At 37.1% G+C, this 21,189-nt stretch overlaps 1 protein-coding gene and 1 long non-coding RNA gene across 4 annotated transcripts; both read right to left on the reverse strand.

Annotated features, from left to right (window-relative positions):
• Nucleotides 1-916: 916 nt before the first annotated feature.
• Nucleotides 917-11,220, reverse strand: LOC311277652 (olfactory receptor 4E1-like; the record flags this gene model as incomplete). The annotated part of the gene is made up of 3 exons (XM_084388021.1): nt 917-1,051; nt 3,223-3,797; nt 10,899-11,220. 3 exons carry the CDS (start codon nt 11,218-11,220, stop codon nt 917-919), a joined length of 1,032 nt encoding a protein of 343 aa, XP_084244147.1.
• A 4,028-nt stretch (nt 11,221-15,248) lies between these two features.
• On the reverse strand, nt 15,249-20,977 carry LOC311276988. Of its 3 annotated transcripts, none has more exons than XR_014625150.1 (6): nt 20,774-20,977; nt 20,418-20,527; nt 20,234-20,277; nt 19,066-19,130; nt 17,380-17,481; nt 15,249-15,590 (listed from the first exon to the last, which is right to left on the reverse strand). It is a non-coding gene; the product is annotated as an uncharacterized lncRNA (long non-coding RNA). The 3 variants fall into 3 exon arrangements; XR_014625151.1 differs by having other exon boundaries at nt 17,380-17,410; nt 20,774-20,973; XR_014625152.1 differs by lacking the exon at nt 17,380-17,481 and having other exon boundaries at nt 20,774-20,971.
• Nucleotides 20,978-21,189: the final 212 nt, after the last annotated feature.

Here is a 21,189-nt window from a genome sequence, read left to right on the forward strand (position 1 = left end):
GCGGTCCGGCCTTGGCGGGACTCGACCCTCCCCTCTTCCTGTTCTGCAGGTCAAGAAGACTTATTTTGCTCAGGGTCCAGCGCTGTCTCGTAGCCTTTTTCCTCAGCGCCGTCGATGATCGAGACCGCAGACGAGGAAGAGAGACGTAGGCGGGTAGAGTAGGGGATTTCGCCAGCTCCTCGTGGACTTCTGGGAATAACGGGGCGGTTCTCTGGTGAGGGGCCTTATTGAGGATGCGGAATAGATCGGCGTCCACATTTCTCGCCTTGGAGTCACTGCAGTGCTGAGACGGAGAGGGGACGGGGTCCTCGACAGAGCCCGACCAATCCTCAGCGTCAGATGCCTCCAATGACACGGAGGCATCACGCGGCTCCTCATCAAATCCCCCAAATGAGACGAGACCCCCGGTGTCGAGCGGGGGAGTGCTGGTCCACGCTGGAAAACATCACAGGTGACATCTCTCTCTGAGGAGACGGTGATGCATGCGGGAACCGGGCCAGCGTGAGCTCACCGACCTCCTGATACTCAGCCCTCTGACTCTGCCGTTTTTTCCGCCGAGGTTCGGCAGGAAAAGGGAATGGGAGAGCGCGAGGGGCGGGGTCGCGCTCTGAAAAGAGCGCTATCCGTGAGCGGAGAGAGGCGAACGGCATACTCTCGCAGTGAGAGCAGCTGGACTCGCTGAGAGCGGCGTCAGCGTGGGGCTTCCCCAGGTAGGCAACACACTTGCCGTGACTGTCGTCATCACGCAGAGAGGCTCTGCATGTGCCACAAGTGTGGCGTGGCATTACAACACCGTTTGCTCTTTTTTGTGAAAGCTTATAATGAAAAAAGGATGTTTTTACGCCGGTGTTTCGCCGGACAGCGCAGGGGAGACAGTGCGACAGCTCGCGGGATCGCTGCCGATTGAGCACACTGATCAGTCAGGCCGCTGGCTCGCTACTGGATCAGGCCAGCTGATGTCTCGCTGCTGTTCCGCTGCAGGCTCCACTTGACTCTGCGAGAAGGTGTAGGCTTCGATGTAAAGAGGATCAGCAAGGTCCGAAGATCGTCGCTGAAGGAGATTAAATCTGAATCCATGGCAATTCGAGCGTCTTTTATAGGCGAATTCCCCCTGGAATTTCCCCGGGGATTCCCCTGCGCTCAGTTCGGCGGGCTTCGCACCGATTGGTTCGCGCAGTTACGCCGCTCTGCCATTGGTTCATGCAGTTCCCACTGACCAGCCAATAGCGTGAGAGTAAGCCTCAGCACTGTATGGCTGTGCAGTAGCACTGCGTTATTTTATAAAGGCTTCAGTATTTCGGAGAAAGGAGTTTTTCCTAGTGTCTTAAGCTAAGACGCAGTATGACTGACCGTTCGAAAGGGAACGCATGTACATTCTGCTTATTAAACACACAGGGACGCACAGTAGCACACAAACATGCCAAATATTACAAATAAAAGGATTACAATGTAAAATATTATCCTTGTGTACATAAAGATACGGTGGAATCCGGCTTGTCCCGTAGATGGTCTGCTCGCGCAAGAGCAGATCCGTTTGCGCTCTGGAGACGTGTTTGGTCTTTCCATTATCAAATTCCATCATGTAAATTAGCGAATCCGCCATGACGTGAGCGGAACTGGCATTTAAAGGGAATGGGAGATGAGACTCTGATTGGTTTATTGCATGTAAATCCCAAAACACACCCATTACTGATTAAGAGAATAGGGACAAAGACAAAGCGCTTAGATCTTTAAAATATCTGCACAGTGCACATGACTAAATACAATTTCAGAATTATCAGTAAAATGACTGCATGTAACATCACTTGATGGAAAATGGCAATAACATTTACATTTGGCATTTAACACTTTTGTTGCATTCTAGGGTATACATTTAATCAGTTCATGCATTCCATGGGAATTGAACCCAAGACTTATTGTTTTGTGGTTTGTGTATGTGTGAGTCACTCAAATCACTATGTACTCGATCAAATGAAAGAGATAGTCCTACATATGAATATATTGCATACATAACGCTTATCGCATAAATTTTATCGCAGTGGAAATTGCAAAGTTTATATACAGTCATAATGTTTATCTATCAAAAGTTAAGAGACATAAATCAAAAACTTAATTTGGGAACACATTCAAGACAGGGTTTAAAAGAAAATTAATATTCAATAATATTCAGAAATATTACCCATTTGACTGCACTGACGGATGAGAACAAAACTTGAACTTAAAGCGATAGAAGACGAAGAGTTTGGCAAACTCCTCTTTTTGTTTATCTCACCGTTTTAAGACACTATTGAGGGGCTAAAATAAGCTTACAGGAGAATAAAGAGCAAATGCAATAACCTCTCTTAGACCCAGAGGTCATTATCAATCTGAGTTGGATAATTGTCTCCTGAGACATATTCTCTGTCTGGCTGTTCATGGTGATGCCTGTCAGGCCAGTATTTTTGAATATTATGATTTTAAAATATAAATATATATATATATTTCTAGGCTATAACATTATGTAGTTTGACTCATATTCATGTTTATACATACAGTACTACATTAAAAAAACTAATTATTTAGGATGTCTAGGGACCTGTAAAGAACTCAGTGCTGAAAGCAAAACAACTTTGTATCACATAATACAGTTACACCTTATTAATTAAAAAAACATTTAAACTTATAAAGGCACTTACATACAAGGTATCTGCAGTATTCCAGTATTCATTGCCAAAAAGTTCGACAACCTTCCAAAATTGACAAAAAAGCTGATAGGAGAATAAAGAAAGGTGCAATAACTTTGCTTAGAGGCCGAGGTAATTAATCTTACATTAATTGAATATAATTTAATATATCAAACAATATCATCTTTAGGATATGATGGATGATAACCTAAATTGCATTTCATCATTGACTTCAGGTTGTATGCACAAGTTCAATAAATGACATGACACACGAGTGAGAAGCTTTGCTTTGTTTACATTATTATCAGCTGATCAATGAAAATGAACTGAACCGAGCATACTTCAGAGTTATGGAAATTTTAACTATGAACACTTTAGCATACGTTTTTCAGCATAGTGAAATGAAGCATTCATGCTTTAGTTGTTTACTATAAGGGTTCAATATTATATAAAATCTTTTATTTTTTTGTTTTTTTTTGTTGAGATAATACAATACAGTAAACACAGAAAAAAAACTTTATCTTGATTTTTTCAAGACATTTATGCATGATTTCAAGACTCTATTGCGGACTTCTTTGAGTTTTAAGCCATAGATTACAGGATTAAAAAGAGGCGGCACAATAATTATTTCTAAAGCCAAAAAATTTCGCAGGTCATCTGGGAAATTGGTTGAGCCATATCTGTTGTACATTGTGTCAAAAAGTATTGCAACACTGAAATTTACTAATGAAAGTATATGAGGCACACATGTCTGCCAAAATTTCTTTCTGCACTCTAATGATGCTTTACATGCAATGACAAGCTTTATATAGGATACAATAATTACAACAAAAATGCAACAATAAAATGAAATGCTTATTAGTCCATAAACATTATTGGTGACTGTTGATTCACATGAGAGCTTTACCATTGACCAGTTGTCACAGTACAATTTATCAATGTGATTTTTACATAATACCAGCTTATTTGATAGGAGCAGGGCAATGAGTGTTGAAATTAACGGCACAGTCCAACAGAAGAAAAGTAACATGACACAAACAAATGTGTTCATCTTTGAGTGATAGTCTAAAGGTCGACATATGGCCACATGTCTGTCATATGCCATAACTGCTAATGTTGAATATTCACATTTAACTGAACTGTATATAACAAAAGATTGAAGAGCACACATGTAAGAAGGAATTACATATGAATCCAGCATTAAATCATGTAGGAATTTAGGATAAAATCCAGTGGCTCCATATATTCCATTTAAACACAGATTACACAAAAAAATGTACATTGGTTCATGAAGGGCTCTCTCCAAGACAATAACCACACAAAGGCAAAAGTTCAAAAACAATATTAGACAATAAAGAAATAACAAGCATGTGAAATATATATGTCTATATGATTTAGAGCCTTTTGGTTCCATCAGGGTGTAGGTTACAAAATCAGTTATATTATCCATTATCTCTGTATGTTACCGCAAAATTTAAATTTGTCCCTATAAAAAAATAATTGACATTCAATTATTTATAATCACAAATATGTTGCAATTAAAAAGAACAATTATATCTCAAGTAAATTGATGTCTTTCATCAGGCCTAAAAATATAGCACAAAGCTGCTAATATTAGTCAACTATCACCATGTTCACAACCATGAAGAGGCTCTGAAGGCAACTGACATGCTTATAAATACCCTTTTTCCCCCACTGCAGATTCTCTGAGAGACTCGAGCACATACACCTCGGGGATTAATTTAAATACTGTTTGTCATAAAGATGTGATTTTCAATATAAATGAGTATTTTTAATTTCTTTCTGTATATAGTAAGAAATGTAGAAGTGAACAATCCGAAAATGTACAATGAAGACTTTGACGAAAGGAATACACATTCAATAAACTGTTCGATGAAAATGCATGTATCTGTCATTCAATCCATTTGTAGTTAATACATTGAAAAAGAAACAGTGTATCTTTTCATTTAGTGATATTGGTTATTATTATTATTATTATTATTAGTAGTAGTAGTAGTAGTAGTAGTTATAGTTTTAATTCAATTGATTATAATTATAATTAATTATAAAATGTAATTTTATTTAGGGTTAATTGTATTATATATTTTTGTCTTTGGGTAGCTACAATTTTTTAAAAACACAATCAGGATTGAGTCTGGTTTTCATCCTCCATGCTGAAATCTCTCCGCTGTATGTGTTAGAAGTCTCCCCTAGGTGGTGGTAACTGTTTTTAATGCCTGATCAATTACCTACTACTACTAATACTACTACTAACAAAAACAGAACACATTACAAACATCTGGACATTTAACACTTATTTAATAACATTACAGATTGATCTGAATAAACAGGGTATGTGCAAAGAGTACCCATTAAAATGTCTTTACATAAAGGACCCGATTATGAAACAATGCAAAGTACAAGTGCAGCGTTGAGCTTCTTGAGTCTGTTCAGTAAGGAGCATTTTGATTGGTGGATTAAAAGCTCACCGCGATTGGCTAAACAGAATACTCCAAAAAAAGACATTTCAGAATCTTAAGGCAAGGCAAGGCAGGAACATAGACAGTAAAAGATTGACTTCGCAATGCTAGGTTCTTCACGCTGTCTGGATGAAGATACGGCAAAGAGACAGCGAGTTGTGTTAGAGTTTTTGGAGGAGAGAAAACTTATATATGTCAATAATGAAAACAGTAATGTCATGGAGTTAATTTACGAAGTTCAGACAGGACCACTTTGGCAAGTTACTTGAGTTTATTAAACACAATTTATCTTTGGCGGTATGGTTCCTTATGGGGGTTCTTGGTCCATGATTAATGGCATAGCTTAAGCATTAACCCCCCATAGAACCATCCGCTTGAGTGATATACAGATGATTTAAACACTTTAGTAATGTCTTGAAAGCAAAACAGTGTTAACGTGGCAGTAAATCCTGGGACGTCTATACTGTAGCTTGGCTATGAGGATGAGTGTCTCTCAGCACTCATGTCTGTGACAGCTAAGACTTGAAAGCCTTGTTGGTAATCTGAAACAAAAGAAGACGACAGACAGAAGGTGCACGGTAATATGCTTGATACTTATAGTGGTGTGGGCGGGAGGGTTGCAAGCAGTTTGAGCATGCTTACCGAGCAGTAATGACACGTGTATATATACTATCCTCTCGGTCAAATAGGAGAATGGTAGTGGTTGGAGTGATTTGACAGCTGACCGCATCAGCTGATAGCAGCCTATGCCTACGTGGCCTTCCTGAACTAACGCTGCATTCGATTTGTGGGAACAACAGCATTCGTGTACGTCCGAGCACATGCGATTACATTCATATACACCACACAGCTTAAAGCTACACTTGTGTATTTTTTTTTGTTGATTCTTAGCAAAAAACACTTAGTTCTTTCAAAAATATATGTGCTCATTAATGTATATTTACTTCTTTCAAGTAATAAAGTATTCTCGTAAGTTTTTAATCTGCCATTGAAAGTACATACGGGTGAGGAGTTCGAATGCCGGTCGCCATGTTGCCCCTCCATCTTGAAACTACATTAGCCAAAGAGGGACATACCTGTAAATTCAAGCTTCGCCTTTCGCGCTTTACACTCAGTGACTCAGAGACGAATGCGAGGGGGAGATTACTCGCGACTGCCGGCAGATTTGAAAGATTGCTGATGGAGGATCACACCTATTTTCGAGGACATGTAGCAGAGTCGCCAAGGAAGCGAAAGAGAGAATTAAAACGTCAACGCGACAGGCAAATCAGCAAGACCAAAGTCAATACTGGAGTAACTTTTCCCAGATGGAAAGAGCTCATGAGGGGCAAAGATTTTAAAAACGGACGCCGAAGTTGCCTGCTTTCTTCTCAACAGGTAATTCAGCCTATTTGTGTAAATCCGAAGTTTTATAGTTGCTTGTCTAACCATAGCATGGTTGTGCATAACGCCAGAACGACCTCTAGTACTGTATAACTTGCGTTACTTTTCCTCACATCAGTGGTGAAAAAGTATTGTTTACCTTGTAACATAAATCTGTGCTGCGACGGATCACAGGTGATAGTTTTAAAGGCGCAATTGGACGAAGTCGAACTGGAAGCCATGTTAATCTTGGAATATATTATGGCCACCGTAGGAGTTAAAACGCCCTCGAAATTGAAAGGAACAGAAACTAATATTCACTGGGTAGTCACATACAATTTCACCGCTAGATGGGGGAAAATATCACACAGTGTAGCTTTAATGCGAATATGGTTTCTACGATTATATGGTTTCTACGATTATAATCTACGATTAATTACCGCTGCCTCATTCGACCTCAAACGAGTATATATTGCGGCTACTCACAAATCAGGTAACAAATTGGACCTTATTTACACATGCTACTGCTCCACTGACCATACACTGGTCACTCCACTCACACCTCAGATTACTTCCTCCTCACTCTCAACCTCAACCTACCTCAGAACACAACACACACTCCTCCACAGGTCACCTTTCGGTGAAACCTATGCTCATTCTCACCCTCTCGCCTATCCTCTCTGGTCTCATCCACACTTCCTCCACCTGATCAGCTTTCAACACTAGATACTAACAGTGCAACTGATAATCTTTTCTCCACTTTAACATCCTGCTTGGACAACTTCTGCCCCTTTTCCTCCAGGCCAGACCGCGCCACACCCTCTGCCCCCTGGTTATCTGATGTTCTCCGAGAACATCGTTCTAAACTCAGGGGTGCAGAGAGGAAGTGGCGCAAATCGAAAGATCCTACTGACCTTGGTCTTTATCAATCCCTCCTCTCTTCCTTCTCTGCTAATATCTCTACTGCTAAAATGACTTACTATCACAACAAAATTAACAATTCTTCAGACTCTCGCATGCTTTTCAAAACCTTCTCCTCTGTTCTCAACCCTCCTCCTCCTTCATCAACCCTAACAGCTGACGATTTTGCCACATTCTTCATAAATCAAACAACCACCATCAGCGGCCAATTTACCAATCCACAAACTGACACACATTTTACCAGCTAACACACACATTCTACCCTCCTTCTCTCTACTTTCAGAGGCAGAAGTCTCCAAACTCCTCCTTTCCAATCGCCCTACCACCTGTCCACTTGATCCTATTCCCACTAACCTACTTCAAGCCATTTCACCCTCAGTTGTACCCACACTCACACACATCATTAATGCCTCTCTTCACACTGGTACCTTTCCCACAGCATTTAAGCAGGCTTGTGTAATCCCACTGCTTAAGAAACCCACTCTAAATCCAGCACATCTGGAAAATTACAGACCAGTATCTCTTCTTCCATTCGTTGCGAAAACACTTGAACAAGTTGTTTTCAACCAGATCTCTTCCTTCCTTACACAGAACAACCTCTTAGACAACAATCAGTCTGGTTTCAAAAGCGGACACTCAACTGAGACTGCCCTGCTCTCAGTAATTGAAGCTCTGAGACTGGCAAGAGCAGATTCCAAATCCTCAGTTCTCATCCTGCTGGATCTGTCTGCTACCTTTGACACAGTTGACCACCAGATCCTCCTGTCAATCCTAAAGATGAAGGGCATCTCAGGAACCGCACTCCAATGGTTCAAGTCTTACCTCTCAGGTAGGTCCTTTAGGGTATCGTGGCGGGGTGTGGTGTCTAAGACCCAACATCTAGCCACTGGAGTGCCTCAGGGCTCAGTGCTTGGACCACTTCTCTTCTCTACATGACATCACTAGGATCTGTGATTCAGAAACATGGCTTTTCCTATCACTGCTATGCTGATGACACACAACTCTACCTCTCATTCCAGCCTGACGATCTGACGGTAGCTGATCGTATCTCAGCCTGCCTGACAGACATTTCTGGCTGGATGAAGGACCACCACCTTCAACTAAACCTTGCGAAGACAGAGCTATTTGTGGTCCCGGCCAACCCAACACTTCATCACAACTTCACCATTCAGCTAGGCTCGTCATTGATAACTCCATCAAGGTCAGCCAGGAACCTTGGAGTGGTAATTGATGATCAACTGAACTTCACAGACCACATTGCTAGAACTGCCCAGTCATGTAGATTTGCCTTGTACAACATTAGGAGGATCAGGCCCTTCCTATCAGAGCATGCAACACAACTCCTTGTCCAAGCGCTAGTTCTATCCAGACTGGACTATTGTAATGCATTGCATTTACATGAGGTAAAGTTTAATCGCAAATATTGTCAAAAGCGCATTATAAGGGTGCATGTAAACGTTGTCTTGTATGTCTGGGCCGAAAACACGCTGAGGCTGTGTTCGTGGATGAGAGTCATTTCGGGAAGATGACCATCATGAGCATGAGATCAAGACTGGAGTTAGGTGGAGTCCACTGTAGAGGTGGAGTGCCCTCTGCTATCGCCCAATCTAGTTCTTCTGCCCAGCAGAGGGCTACTTTGGTTGATACACATGGTGATCTGAGGGTTAAAGTTGGGTTACAGTTACTTTTTGAGTAATAGGCATGCAAAATTTTAAGTCATTTAGTCATTTTGACACCCCTCCACAAAGTAGTGGATAACTCAGCACATATTTATCCATGGCATTTAATATTTTGGCTTTTATCACTATTTTTGTTAGTCTTTCTTCAGAAAAAATATTAACAAAATTAAAAATTTGAGCGGGGGACCTCTAGCCTGACTATGTCAGACTTCGTACTTCCGCTCAATTTCAGTTCGCTTCTGTACTCAGTCTGAGATAGCGACCGTTTTCCCCGTTTTCCTCCGGCCTCAAAACAGCCGGGCCAATCAACGAACAGAGGGCGGGCTGAGAGCCGTAACGTAGACGCTGATTGTACCGTGGATGCGTAGATTTACTTCACATAATCTGCAAAAGTCGTTCACAGCCATGTTCACTCCGGTATTTCGCTCGATGGTTTTGTTTTCGCATCATACATGTGTTTACAGTGGAAGTCAGATGCGGCTGAGCATGCGCATAACACACACCATAACCAAACGTTATGTGATTGGCTTACGGGTAACCAATTATTTTAAACTTCAGACAAGCGCCCCCGCGAGAAAGAAAACATTTTTCAATTACGCCCTTCCAGACTCTGTCTATGAAGCAAAGCGAAGTAGAAGAGTTTGGTATTACCAGGCTAGGGGACCTCTGATTGAGTTGACAGAATTACACAATAGTTTTTTTTTTTTTTTTTTTTTTTACATATCATCACTCACTAGCATCATCACATTCATGGTTTTAAGTCCTTTGGTAGTGGACCAAATTAGCCTATATAAAATAGCTAAAAAAAAAAAAAAAAAAAAAAATTAAGAATAGTTAAAGAATTCATTGAGAACATATTATCCAAGAAAATGAAGGCTTTATGATTAAAAACTACTACAGTAAGTGACCATGGATTGCAGTTCTTTTACTCTTTGAAAGCGTTTACAGGGCTTTAACCTGCATTCTTTTAGAAAAAGAACATAATGCTCTTTTGATATAAGATACATGATATAAGATGTTTTAAGAACATAAATTGACCATAATGTTTCACTCATTTACTGTACAAGTCTGTCTGTAGTTTTTCCTAAAGCATGACTGTTTCTCAGCAATGTAAACAAATCCTTTGCTTTAACTTTGCACATGCACAATAGAATGAGAAAGAAACAATAATATGAATATGTGTATTATTTATTGTTTTCTGATACTAACACAAGATTTCAAGATTCTTTTGCGTACTTCTTGGAGTTTTAATCCATAGATTATTGGATTGATAAGAGGTGGCACAATTAGCATCTCTAAAGCCAGAACATTTCGCAGATACTCTGAGACATCACTTGAGCCATATCTGCTGTACATGGAATCAAAAAACACAGCAACAACATAATTTAACACTGTAAATATATGAGGCACACATGTCTGCCAGAATTTCTTTCTGCATTCTAATGATGCTTTACATGCAATGAGAAGTTTAATGTAGGAAAAAATAATAAAAACACACAGGCAAGAATAAAATGAAATTACAAAAATTCCATAAATATTATTGATGAGAGTTGATTCACATGAAAGTTTTACCATAGACCAGTTGTCACAGTACAATTTATTAATGTGATATGTACACAATTTCAGCCTATTTGACAACACAACAGAAATTATCATGTAAACTAAGGGTAGGATCCAACAGAAGGCAAGTAAAATGCAGCATGAAAATCTGTTCAGTTTTATATGATAGTCTAAAGGTTGACATATGGCCACATGTCTGTCATATGCCATCACTGTTACTGTAGTACAGTCACACATAACTGAACTGTAGATCACAAAAGCTTGAAATGCACACATGTAAGAAGGAATCACATATGAATCCAGCATTAAATCATGTAGGAATTTAGGATAAAATCCTGCAGCTCCATATATATCATTTACACACAGATTACACAGAAAAATGTACATTGGTTCATGAAGGGCTCTCTCCAAAACAATAACAACACTGACCCAAGTGTTCACAAAAAGTATCATAATATAGAGCACCAAAAAGCACGTGAAATATATATGTCTGAATGATTTTGAGTCTTTTGGTTCCATCAGGGTGTAGGTTACAAAAAAGGTCATATTATCCATGTTCTACTGATGTGACACAATTTTAAAATGAATTGTGATTTGATTCTTTACATTCACCAACTGACAAAAAAACAAACAAAAAAAGTTATATAAAATAATTAACACAAAAGACTAAAAAAATATTTTAAAGACAATTGTTTCTAAAACCATTCAACCATTACCTTACGTCAAACTTCAAATCTTGCAGTATATGGTCTCAGTCGAGATTTGGAGGCTGTAATGACCACTGACATGCCTATAAATAACGTTTGCTAATGGCAACATGTCTGTGAGTATCTAGCAAATAAACCCTAGGGGTTATTATGTTTCTTTGCAATTGCAAGTGTTTTAAATCTCAAAATTGTGACTTTTTTTCTCTCACAATTCTGAGTTTATTATTTATACTATGTAAGCTTGTTTCTGCCATGGAATAAAAAATAATAATAAACTCGAGATTTGGACTAATTTGCGATTCTGACTTTATAATTCACAGTTCTGAGTTTATATCTCAGAATTCTGAGAATGGGTAATTTTTTTCTCAGAATTGTGAGATATAAACTCACAATTGCATGTTATAAAGTGTGAATTGAAAGATAAAACCTTTTTAAAATTTTTTTCCATGGCAGAAACCAGCTTCCTGTCACGATTCTAGTCTTGTGGTCCCTTGTTGTGTAAAGAACTTTTATGTTGAAGTGTATTTCCTGTTCCTATTGTTTCTGTGTTCACTTCCTGTGTTTAGTTCTTGTTTTCCCTTGTTACATTGGATGCTTCTCAATACTCAAATTGATGCTTCCTCGTTTCCGCGCTCCTCCAGAGATTGTCTTATTATAGGGAGATGAGAGGGTCTGTATCTCTTACTATTGGAGAAAGCGTAACGGCTAACTTGGATCAGAGGCACCTCAGCCTATTGTGTAATGGCAGTGACATCAGTGCCCGCAGTTCAAAGTTTTATGACAGTCAGTTAGCCTACCTTAACCAGTTTCTTGTGGATTATTAGCGCGTTTAACGACGGGAAAAATGGTCGGCGCGCCCGGCGCATGCATGGTCTAAAAGGGTTGTCCCTATTCTCTTAATGAGTAATGGGTGTGGTTTGGGCATAACGTGCAATAAACCAATCAGAGTCTCAGTCTTTTTTTTTTTTTACCATCATTCATTAAAAAGCGTTATATCATCATCATTAGGCACACAACTGTCATGTATCATTAAAGTGCTAGATTAACTTGGCAGCAATAGAAGGAACACTTTGTTTTATTTTAATTTAACAACATACAATATAACACAATATTTATAATTAAATTGTTCATTTTCTCTTTGTTCATTAAAATGCATAATATCAGCATCATATGCATACATGCAGTTATAATAGTCATTACAATTTAAGTCTTATAACTGGTAAAACCTGAAAGCTAAAGAAAGAAAACATCTGTATTTTTTACTTTCTTTAGACAATACTTTCTATACACACAATATCACTCAATATTACTATTAAATACTATGGTAATGCCGTAAATGAGTCCTACCTGTCGCGACATTCCCTTCCTTCTCTTATAAAATAACCTTTTTATCATTGAAAAATCTACCGTTCCCAACAAAATATTGTTTAGCGTAAAACATGTTGAAGATAAGTGGACAGGCAGTCGAATCATTAAATGATAAGCTATTTCCTCACAAAAGCTGTTTATTCAGTGTAGTGAAGCCTCTTCTCCATTAACATCCATCCAAAAAATGTCCTCTGGTCTCCTTTCCTGCGTACCGCCACAGTCACAGTGTAGCATTAGCCGTTATGTTTTATTAACATAATTAACTTTTTAAATGAACTTTTTTGGCTAAAGGTAGCAGGCTTGTCTTCTAGTGGCTTTGGCTCCTCTGTACTCCAGCCTTTGACCCGGATACTGATCAAAGAAAGCCATTTTGAAAGACATCTCAATACTCTAAGTGCTCCGCGAGGAATAAGGAGTGAGGAAGCTTCCAGATCTATGAGCAAGGATAAACAGGTGTATCCTATGCAGGAGTCTTTCTTGTCAAGGAACCTGACGCACGCTGAGTTTTGGAAGTGCTTAGGCCTCTCTCATCACAGTGCCATGGGCAATGTTTGCAGAAGAAGATACAACATGTGGTTTGCTTATAACATGTGAACTCCATGGTCACTTTATATTCACAAATAACACAATCATATGTTCAAATGTTTTTACAGGTTACATGTCCAAAATAATTACTACAACTATCCTGAGTCAAAAACTATTCTGAACTATCCTGCGACTTAAAACACTGACTTGCAAAAAGCTTATTAAATACACATTGTTTAATTATGAACTTTTAAGTAAACACTTCACTTCTTGTTTTTCTCACTGCTTTATTCGCAAAAGATTCAGATAGCTTGACAAAGAGAATAAAGAGATGGTGCAATAATCTTTCTTAGAGCCAGAGGTCATTAACTATCTCAAGCTGTATAATCATCCCACATGGGACATCATTTCTCTGTGTGGCCATTTTTCCCAGGAGACCAAGAAATGTGATGGTGATGGCATAGTCAATCCACTTTTTAACCAAAATTATTATAATTATAGAGTAGTATGAACTCCTAAAAGTGAATGGGGGACATTACATTTTTGCTTGCTTCATCTCATAGACCTTATTCAGGGTAGCAACATTTTAATTTTTGACATGAATGAAAACAAGGCATCTAACCTGACTACGGTAAGAAGCCAGTATAGCTGTCATGAACTGTGTGGCTGTAATAAAGAGCACGACGATCGGATAATATAACAAACAGTCTTTAATAAATCTAACAGGTAACCCAGCTAGAAATTTTTTGTTCTAAAAATGTTCTAAGAACATTAGCATGTATTGTTCTATAAATGTTTTCAGCGGCTAGTTTTAGTTTTGTTCTCAGAATGTTATTTTAAAAGTTTGGAGAACATTCTTTAAAAACATTATTAAAATGTTTAGTAGTAACATTCTTTTAACATTATTCTCTAACGTTCTTAGAAAGTTTTCAGCGGCTAGTTTTAGTTTTGTTCCCAGAATGTTCTTTTAAAAGTTTGGAGAACATTCTTTAAAAACATTATTAAAATGTTTAGTAGTAACATTCTTTTAACATTATTCTCTAATTTTCTCAGAACGTTTTCAGCGGCTAGTTTTATTTGTGTTCCCAGAATGTTTTTTTAAATGTTTAGAGAACATTTTCTAAAAACATTATTAAAATGTTTAGTAGTAACATTTTTATAACATTATTCTCTGACGTTCTTATAATGTTTTTAGCGTGTAGTTTTATTTTTGTTCCCAGAATGTTCTTATAAATGTTCGGATAACATTTTTTTAAAAACATTATTAAAATGTTTAGTAATAACGTTCTTATAACATTATTCTCTAATGTTCATAGAACGTTTTCAGCGGGTAATTTTATTTTTGTTCCCAGAATGTTTTTTTAAATGTTTAGAGAACATTTTCTAAAAACATTATTAAAATGTTTAGTAATAACATTCTTATAACATTATTCTCTAACGTTCTTATAATGTTGTAAGCGGATAGTTTTATTTTTGTTCCCAGAATGTTCTTTTAAATGTTCGGATAACATTATTTAAAAACATTATTAAAATGTTTAGGTGTACCATTCTTACAACATTATTCTCTAACGTTCTTAGAAAGTTTTCAGGGGGTGTTTTTATTTTTGTTCCCAGAATGTTCTTTTAAAAGTTCAGATAACATTTTTTTTTACAACATTATAAAAATGTTTAATAATAATATTGTTAGAACATTATTTCTCCTAAAAGGTAGAATAACATTCTCTAAGAACACTCTAAAAATGTTTCGTGATGATGACCTTCTATAAATGTTTAATCATAACATTTTTAGAACATTATCCCTTTATTCTTATAAAGTTTTTAGCAGGAAGTTTTATTTTTATTCTTAGAACGTTCTTCTAAAAGTTAGGATAACATTCTCTAAAAATACTCTTAAAAATACTACTTAACATTCTTATAAATTTTTTAGTGGGAAGTTTTATTTTTGTTCCCAAAATGTTCTCTTAAACATAAAAAATGCTTAGCTTGTTAAAACATACAATTTTATTAATCTCTAAAATAAAACAAAAATCTAACAGGTTTATGAATGGCATTCACATAAATTATTAGAAGTTCTGCGTACAGTAGATGCCCAACATTAAATGAAGAACTCAGTAAAGTCCAATGTGCAATCACACGTCTTGACTGCTGTTTGCTCAGAGCGCTCATCATCAGTCTTTGGTTGTCTTGGTTCTTGCAGAAAAAGAATAAAGTCATCTGCATTAATAGGTGTTCTACTGTTCTTCTCTTCTTCTTTTTCAGCTGCTATCCCAGTTAGCAGAATTGAGCTCCATTCTCAGTGTGCATGGTAGAGTTTTTCCTCATAGCCTATAAAAGAAGATCATGCAACAGTGTAAACAAAAATAATACAAATACATATTACATATTAAGATCACAAGCAATATTGACTTTGAAAACTTTCAAAATTAGCCAGCCTAATTATTAATCAGAAATTAATTAGATTAGTTTATTTAAAAGTATAAATATGATACCTTATGAGTATCTATTTTGTTTCTGTAATTTAAAACATATACTTAATCCATTATATACATGTTAAAGGGATACTCCACTTTTTTTGGAAATAGGCTTATTTTATAACTCCCCCAGAGTTAAACAGTTGAGTTTTACCGTTTTCTAATCCATTCAGCCGAGTTTCTGATATTTAGAAGAATGTCAGTAACCAGACAGTTTCTGGTCTCATTGACTTCCATAGTATATATTTTGTCCTACTATGGAAGTTAATGAGACCAGAAACTGTCTCAATACTGATATTCTTCCAAATATCAGAAACTCGGCTGAATGGATTCGAAAACGGTAAAACTCAACTGTTTAACTCTGGGGGAGTTGTAAAATGAGCCTATTTCCAAAAAAAGTGGAGTATCCCTTTAATAACACAACTAGAGGCTAAATTATTTTAACAAACTACAAACTTGGCTTGAGAAGTGTGAACCTCGAACTCAGGTAGCCTTGAGCACAGCTGCAGCATGTCACAGCACTGCCCACGATGCTTTTGCTCTGATGTAACAGCTCATTTTCATCAGTTATATTGTCTATGGATTGTTACATTTCTTACAGATTTCTGCTTGTTTTAAATCAGATACAGATAAAGTAGTACTGCATTTGAGATAGAACAATTTCTAGTGTGATTTAATCATACCTGTGAATCGTCTCTTTGCTATTAGCTAAGCTGTAAGTTTTAGTTACTTCAAAAGCAGAAAGAAAAATATGCTATAACTTCTGTTTCTTATTGAGAAATCACAGGACAGTGTTGACACTAACTTTTTGTGCTCCAGTAGGTTTCTGTGTGCGCACAATCTGCATGTTAAATGTGAGCTACTGTCTGTGCATATGAAAGCTTGTTTCCGCCATGGAATACAATTTTTAAAAAAGGTAATTGCGAATCACAATTCAAACTTTTTTTTCTCAGAAGTGCGAGATATAAACTCGCAATTGGCCGTTTGAAAGTCAGAATCACAGGATAAATTAGTAAAACCTGAGAAAAAAAAGCAATTCTGGCTTATTTTTTTTTTCCTGTCGTTTCTATATGAGAACATTAATGCACTTCATCAACACAGCCGCTCTGAGAGTCACTTCAGCAGCATTTTAGCTTCATTTGAGAAAAACTATCATCATATCATAAAACACAGAGAAACTCAAAGGTCTACACGGCAATCCGTCAAATAAAAGTTTGGTTTAACCTTTGAAGAACGTTTTGCTTAAATCATTACATTTTAAATAATTGGTTATAGCAATTTAATTAAACCATTCAAATGGAATCAAGAAAACAAAAACAAAAAATACTTTTGGGAGATGCGAGAGCGAAGTAGTCCAGTGATAATTAACAGGCAGCCATGGTTAATGCAATTTGCAAAGAACCGCCCCCTTTAGTTACTGTTGCTATGTCCAACAAGCCATGGCGCTCTCACGCCACACATCATGTTGTCACGCAATGAAAAATACATTGCGGATCACAGAAAAAACGCTGAAACGTTTAAACGCAGAGACAAGACAGAGCAGGTTACTTTTGATATGAAAGTTGAAACAAAGTCTCAACGTTTAATTTGTGTAATTTTTTTTGAAAAAAATATTTTTGGTAAAATAAAAATGTAAAAAATACCTGTCAATCAAACTCCCTCGAAGGGTGAATTCTGAGGGGAGTAAAAAAGACAGCTCACAATTCTGATATTTTCTTGCAATTGTGTGTTCTTGCCTCACAATTCTGAGAGAAAAAAAAACAACTGTAATTTTACTGATGGAAACAGACAGTAAAAAAGTGGACTTCAAAGATTTCTTATTCTGTAGCTCCCTGTGGGATTTTTTTGACAAGTCCATAAAAATGCATCCATCCATGATAAAAGTACTCCACACGGCTCTGGCAGGTTAATAAAGGCGAAAGGTGAAGCGAAGTGATGCGTTTGTGTAAGAAACATATCCATATTTTATATTTTAGGGCTGGGAATCGATTAAAAAAAGTAACTGATTATTTACACAATTTGCTGTAATTACATGCAATTAATTGCATTTCCCCCAAGCTTGTAATCATCAATATTTAAACTTAGAATAACCTAATTAAACAACAAAAAGGAAAAAAAGGAACAGAAAATAGCCCTGTATTAAAATAATATTAAACATCAATATATCAATATATTATTATTTTCAATAATCAATCAACATAATAAATTTAACAATTTATTATTATATATTTTTTTCTAATTATCAAAATAAAACATAGTCCTACAAAGCTATTATTACAAGAGCATGTGATCAGAGCAGGTAATTTTACCATTGTTGTCAGCATGACTATACCAGCTCAGTAGGGCTATTTCACAGAAGTCTACTACTGAGAAATTTCACTTTATTTGACTTTGCTTTTCCAGTGCGTGATCGGTACATGATTGGAGCGTTTGGGCCGTTAACGACAGAGCAGAACGCGCAGCGCAAACACGGAGCAGAACATTGAGCAAAGAGCTCAATGTTTGCTCAGTGTTGTGTGTGTGTGTCAGTGCGCCGACACACACACGGAATGGAGAGCGCGGAGCGGAAAAGACCCGGTCATGAAAGCTGCGCGAGAATAAAACCTGATCGCCAAACACGGAGGGGCGGGACGGCATATTTTGCAGCCTTTTCCGCAACAGGAAGTCATTAAAATGAGGCAAAAAAAGTGCTGCGTTAATTGCATTTTTTTTATAAACTCGTTAAGCATCTCAAATTAATCGCGAAGATTAACGTGTTAATTCCCCCAGCCCTACCATATTTATAATTTTATCGACTTAAATAACTAGCTTCCAGCAGACAGCCATATGCAAGTCAAATTACGCCCAAAGAGTTAGTCAACGCATCGATACGCATATGCGCCTGCAAGGCTACGCATCACTACACTTCGGCCGCCATATGCGTCTATGAGTAGAAAAATGTGTCGTCCCAGTTTTTGATACGCGACGCACCGTTGTATGCAATACTATGCGTTGTTGGTGGGGGCAAAACTGCAAGTTGCTTGCGTCCGACGTGTTGACTATAAAAGGCTCTTGTCGGTGCATGACATAGGAGTAGCATAAGCTTTGACGGCTCTCGCGGTTCAAACAAACAGGGCTAGGCAATAAATTCAAGCTCCTCCCACATTTCTCTTTATATGATTCTCTTTAATGATAATTTTTCTAAAAATCTCTGTGGAAAGAAAGTCAGATATAAATCTGGGACAGATATAAATCTGGCACGAGGGAGAAAAAAATAGATCATTTTTATTTTGGAGTGCATTGTGCGTTTAAAATTGACTACGGTTTTATAAAATGCAGTGGATACTTACTAGTGATGGACTTGTTTCTCTGTTGGTGCCTGTTCTGCTCCGTAAACATTGGTCCAATGCTTGATCTTAAGAAAATGTAAAAAGTGTGTTAATGTGTGTTAACAGACTATTGATCTGGGTGACATAGGACCATTTTTTATGTTTTCCTTAAGTGTTAGGCTATATAAATCTGGAGAACCCTTACTAACATTAACCATGGTTTTGCTACACTAACTAAATGGTAATAAATTATTGTAATCAATCCACCATAAAAATATTGTTTCTACACTTTACTATAATAAAAACCATGGTTAATTTAGCAAAGGACCCTGGGAACATGTCCTAAAAAGAACAGCTCATCCAAAAAATAGACTCTCTATCGTTATTTACCGGTACTCCATGTTGTTCCAAAACTGTATGAATTTATTTTGTATAACCTTAATTAAGATATCTTGAGAAATGACTTCACTGTTTTTTTTTTTTTTTTTTCATAAAATGGGTTCCAATGTTGTTTAATTCCCAACATTCTTGTGTTTCAGAGAAGTAAGTCATACAGGTTTGAAAATAATTTCATTTTGAAAGGACATTTATGTTATGTATAAAGACACAATGTTCTCAGTTCCCTCATTGTAAAGCTCCTATGCTGAGGTTTATTTTATTTTATTTTTTCAAAATGTTGCAAGTAAAATGTTCTAATTGTGTTAACTTGTCACATTAGAAGAACGTTTTATGAAGAACATTCAACATCTCATCTCTCAATGATATCCTCAAAACATTTCCCTAACGTGACAGAGAGAATGTTCTTCTTTTGTTATCATGAAACATTGGGACAATGTTATATTGAGATCATTGTACAACTTTAACTTTAACAACATTCCCAAAATATGCTCAAAATGTTGCAAGTAGAATGTTCTTCTTTTGTTATCATGAAACATTGGGAACATTTGTTTCCATAAAATGGGTTCCAATGTTGTTTTATTCCCAACATTCTTGTGTTTCACAGAAGTCATACAGGTTTGAAAATAATTTCATTTTGAAAGGACATTTATGTTTGGGTCAGCTAGGCCCATAAAAACTCATATCAAGAAGACAGGCAATTTTGACTGGAGGGTTTGGACCAGTGTGCCTTTGAGCAGAGTTTACATGTTCTGCCTCTATTTCACGTGTATTTTACTATGACAATACTCACCGCAACTGAAGATCATGTGGCTGGATAATTTATTCCCAAAATTCCTGGATAATGGGAAACACACACATACAGCAATATTCCCAAAATTCCTGGATAATGGGAAACACACACATACAGCAATATTATTAGCTATTTGTATTTACTTACTAAAAGAGACATAAAAAGCTTGCAAATTTTTACTCACCAGCTCAAAAACATATTATGATGATGACTCATCATTTTGACGGTAACGTTAGGCCGATATCCCGCGATCATTCAAAAGCCTAGTTTTTATAGTGTGGTTCGAGTTCCTCTCTGTATAAAGACACGATGTTCTCAGTTCACTCATTGTAAAGCTCAGACTATGCTGAGGTTTATTTATATTTATTTTTATCAAAAACTAACTTAGCTGACAATATTTAGCCTAACGTTACACATGCAGCCTGAAACATTGACATAATATCGATATTGCTCTAGTCGCATTTAAAATTAGCTTCTCAATTTAACACACTATATTTTGATGTAGCAGAATGTATTTTTATATAAAATAAAGTTATTTACCTTCCGCAGATTGCAATATGTCCGTTACACGTAGGCTACGTTGTTAAAATTCGTTGTCCATTTACATCCCGCAACTCGCTCAAAATAAAAATGTAACAGTACGATGCAAAATAATCCATGTTTTAAACAATGTAAAAGCCACAGAACCGAAGGAGGCTAGTACTGAAGATTCTCCCGAGCAGCTGCAGCGCGCACACACACACACTCTCACTCTAACAGACGAATATTCAAACTTCAAACTTGACCAGTAAAAGGCGCGCATAGCTTCCATTGGCCAGATTCCTGGATGACAGTCTGAATAGCCAATCATGCTCAAAACAACTCGAAGAGACAGCCAATAATGTGGTAACATTGCAATTACAGGAAAAGATTACATGTTTTAAAAGAAAGAATATGAAAAAAATGTGCACGGCTAT

The sequence above is a fragment of the Rutilus rutilus genome (assembly GCF_951802725.1).
Source record: "Rutilus rutilus genome assembly, chromosome: 18".
In the NCBI taxonomy this organism is placed as follows: Eukaryota; Metazoa; Chordata; class Actinopteri; order Cypriniformes; family Leuciscidae; genus Rutilus; species Rutilus rutilus.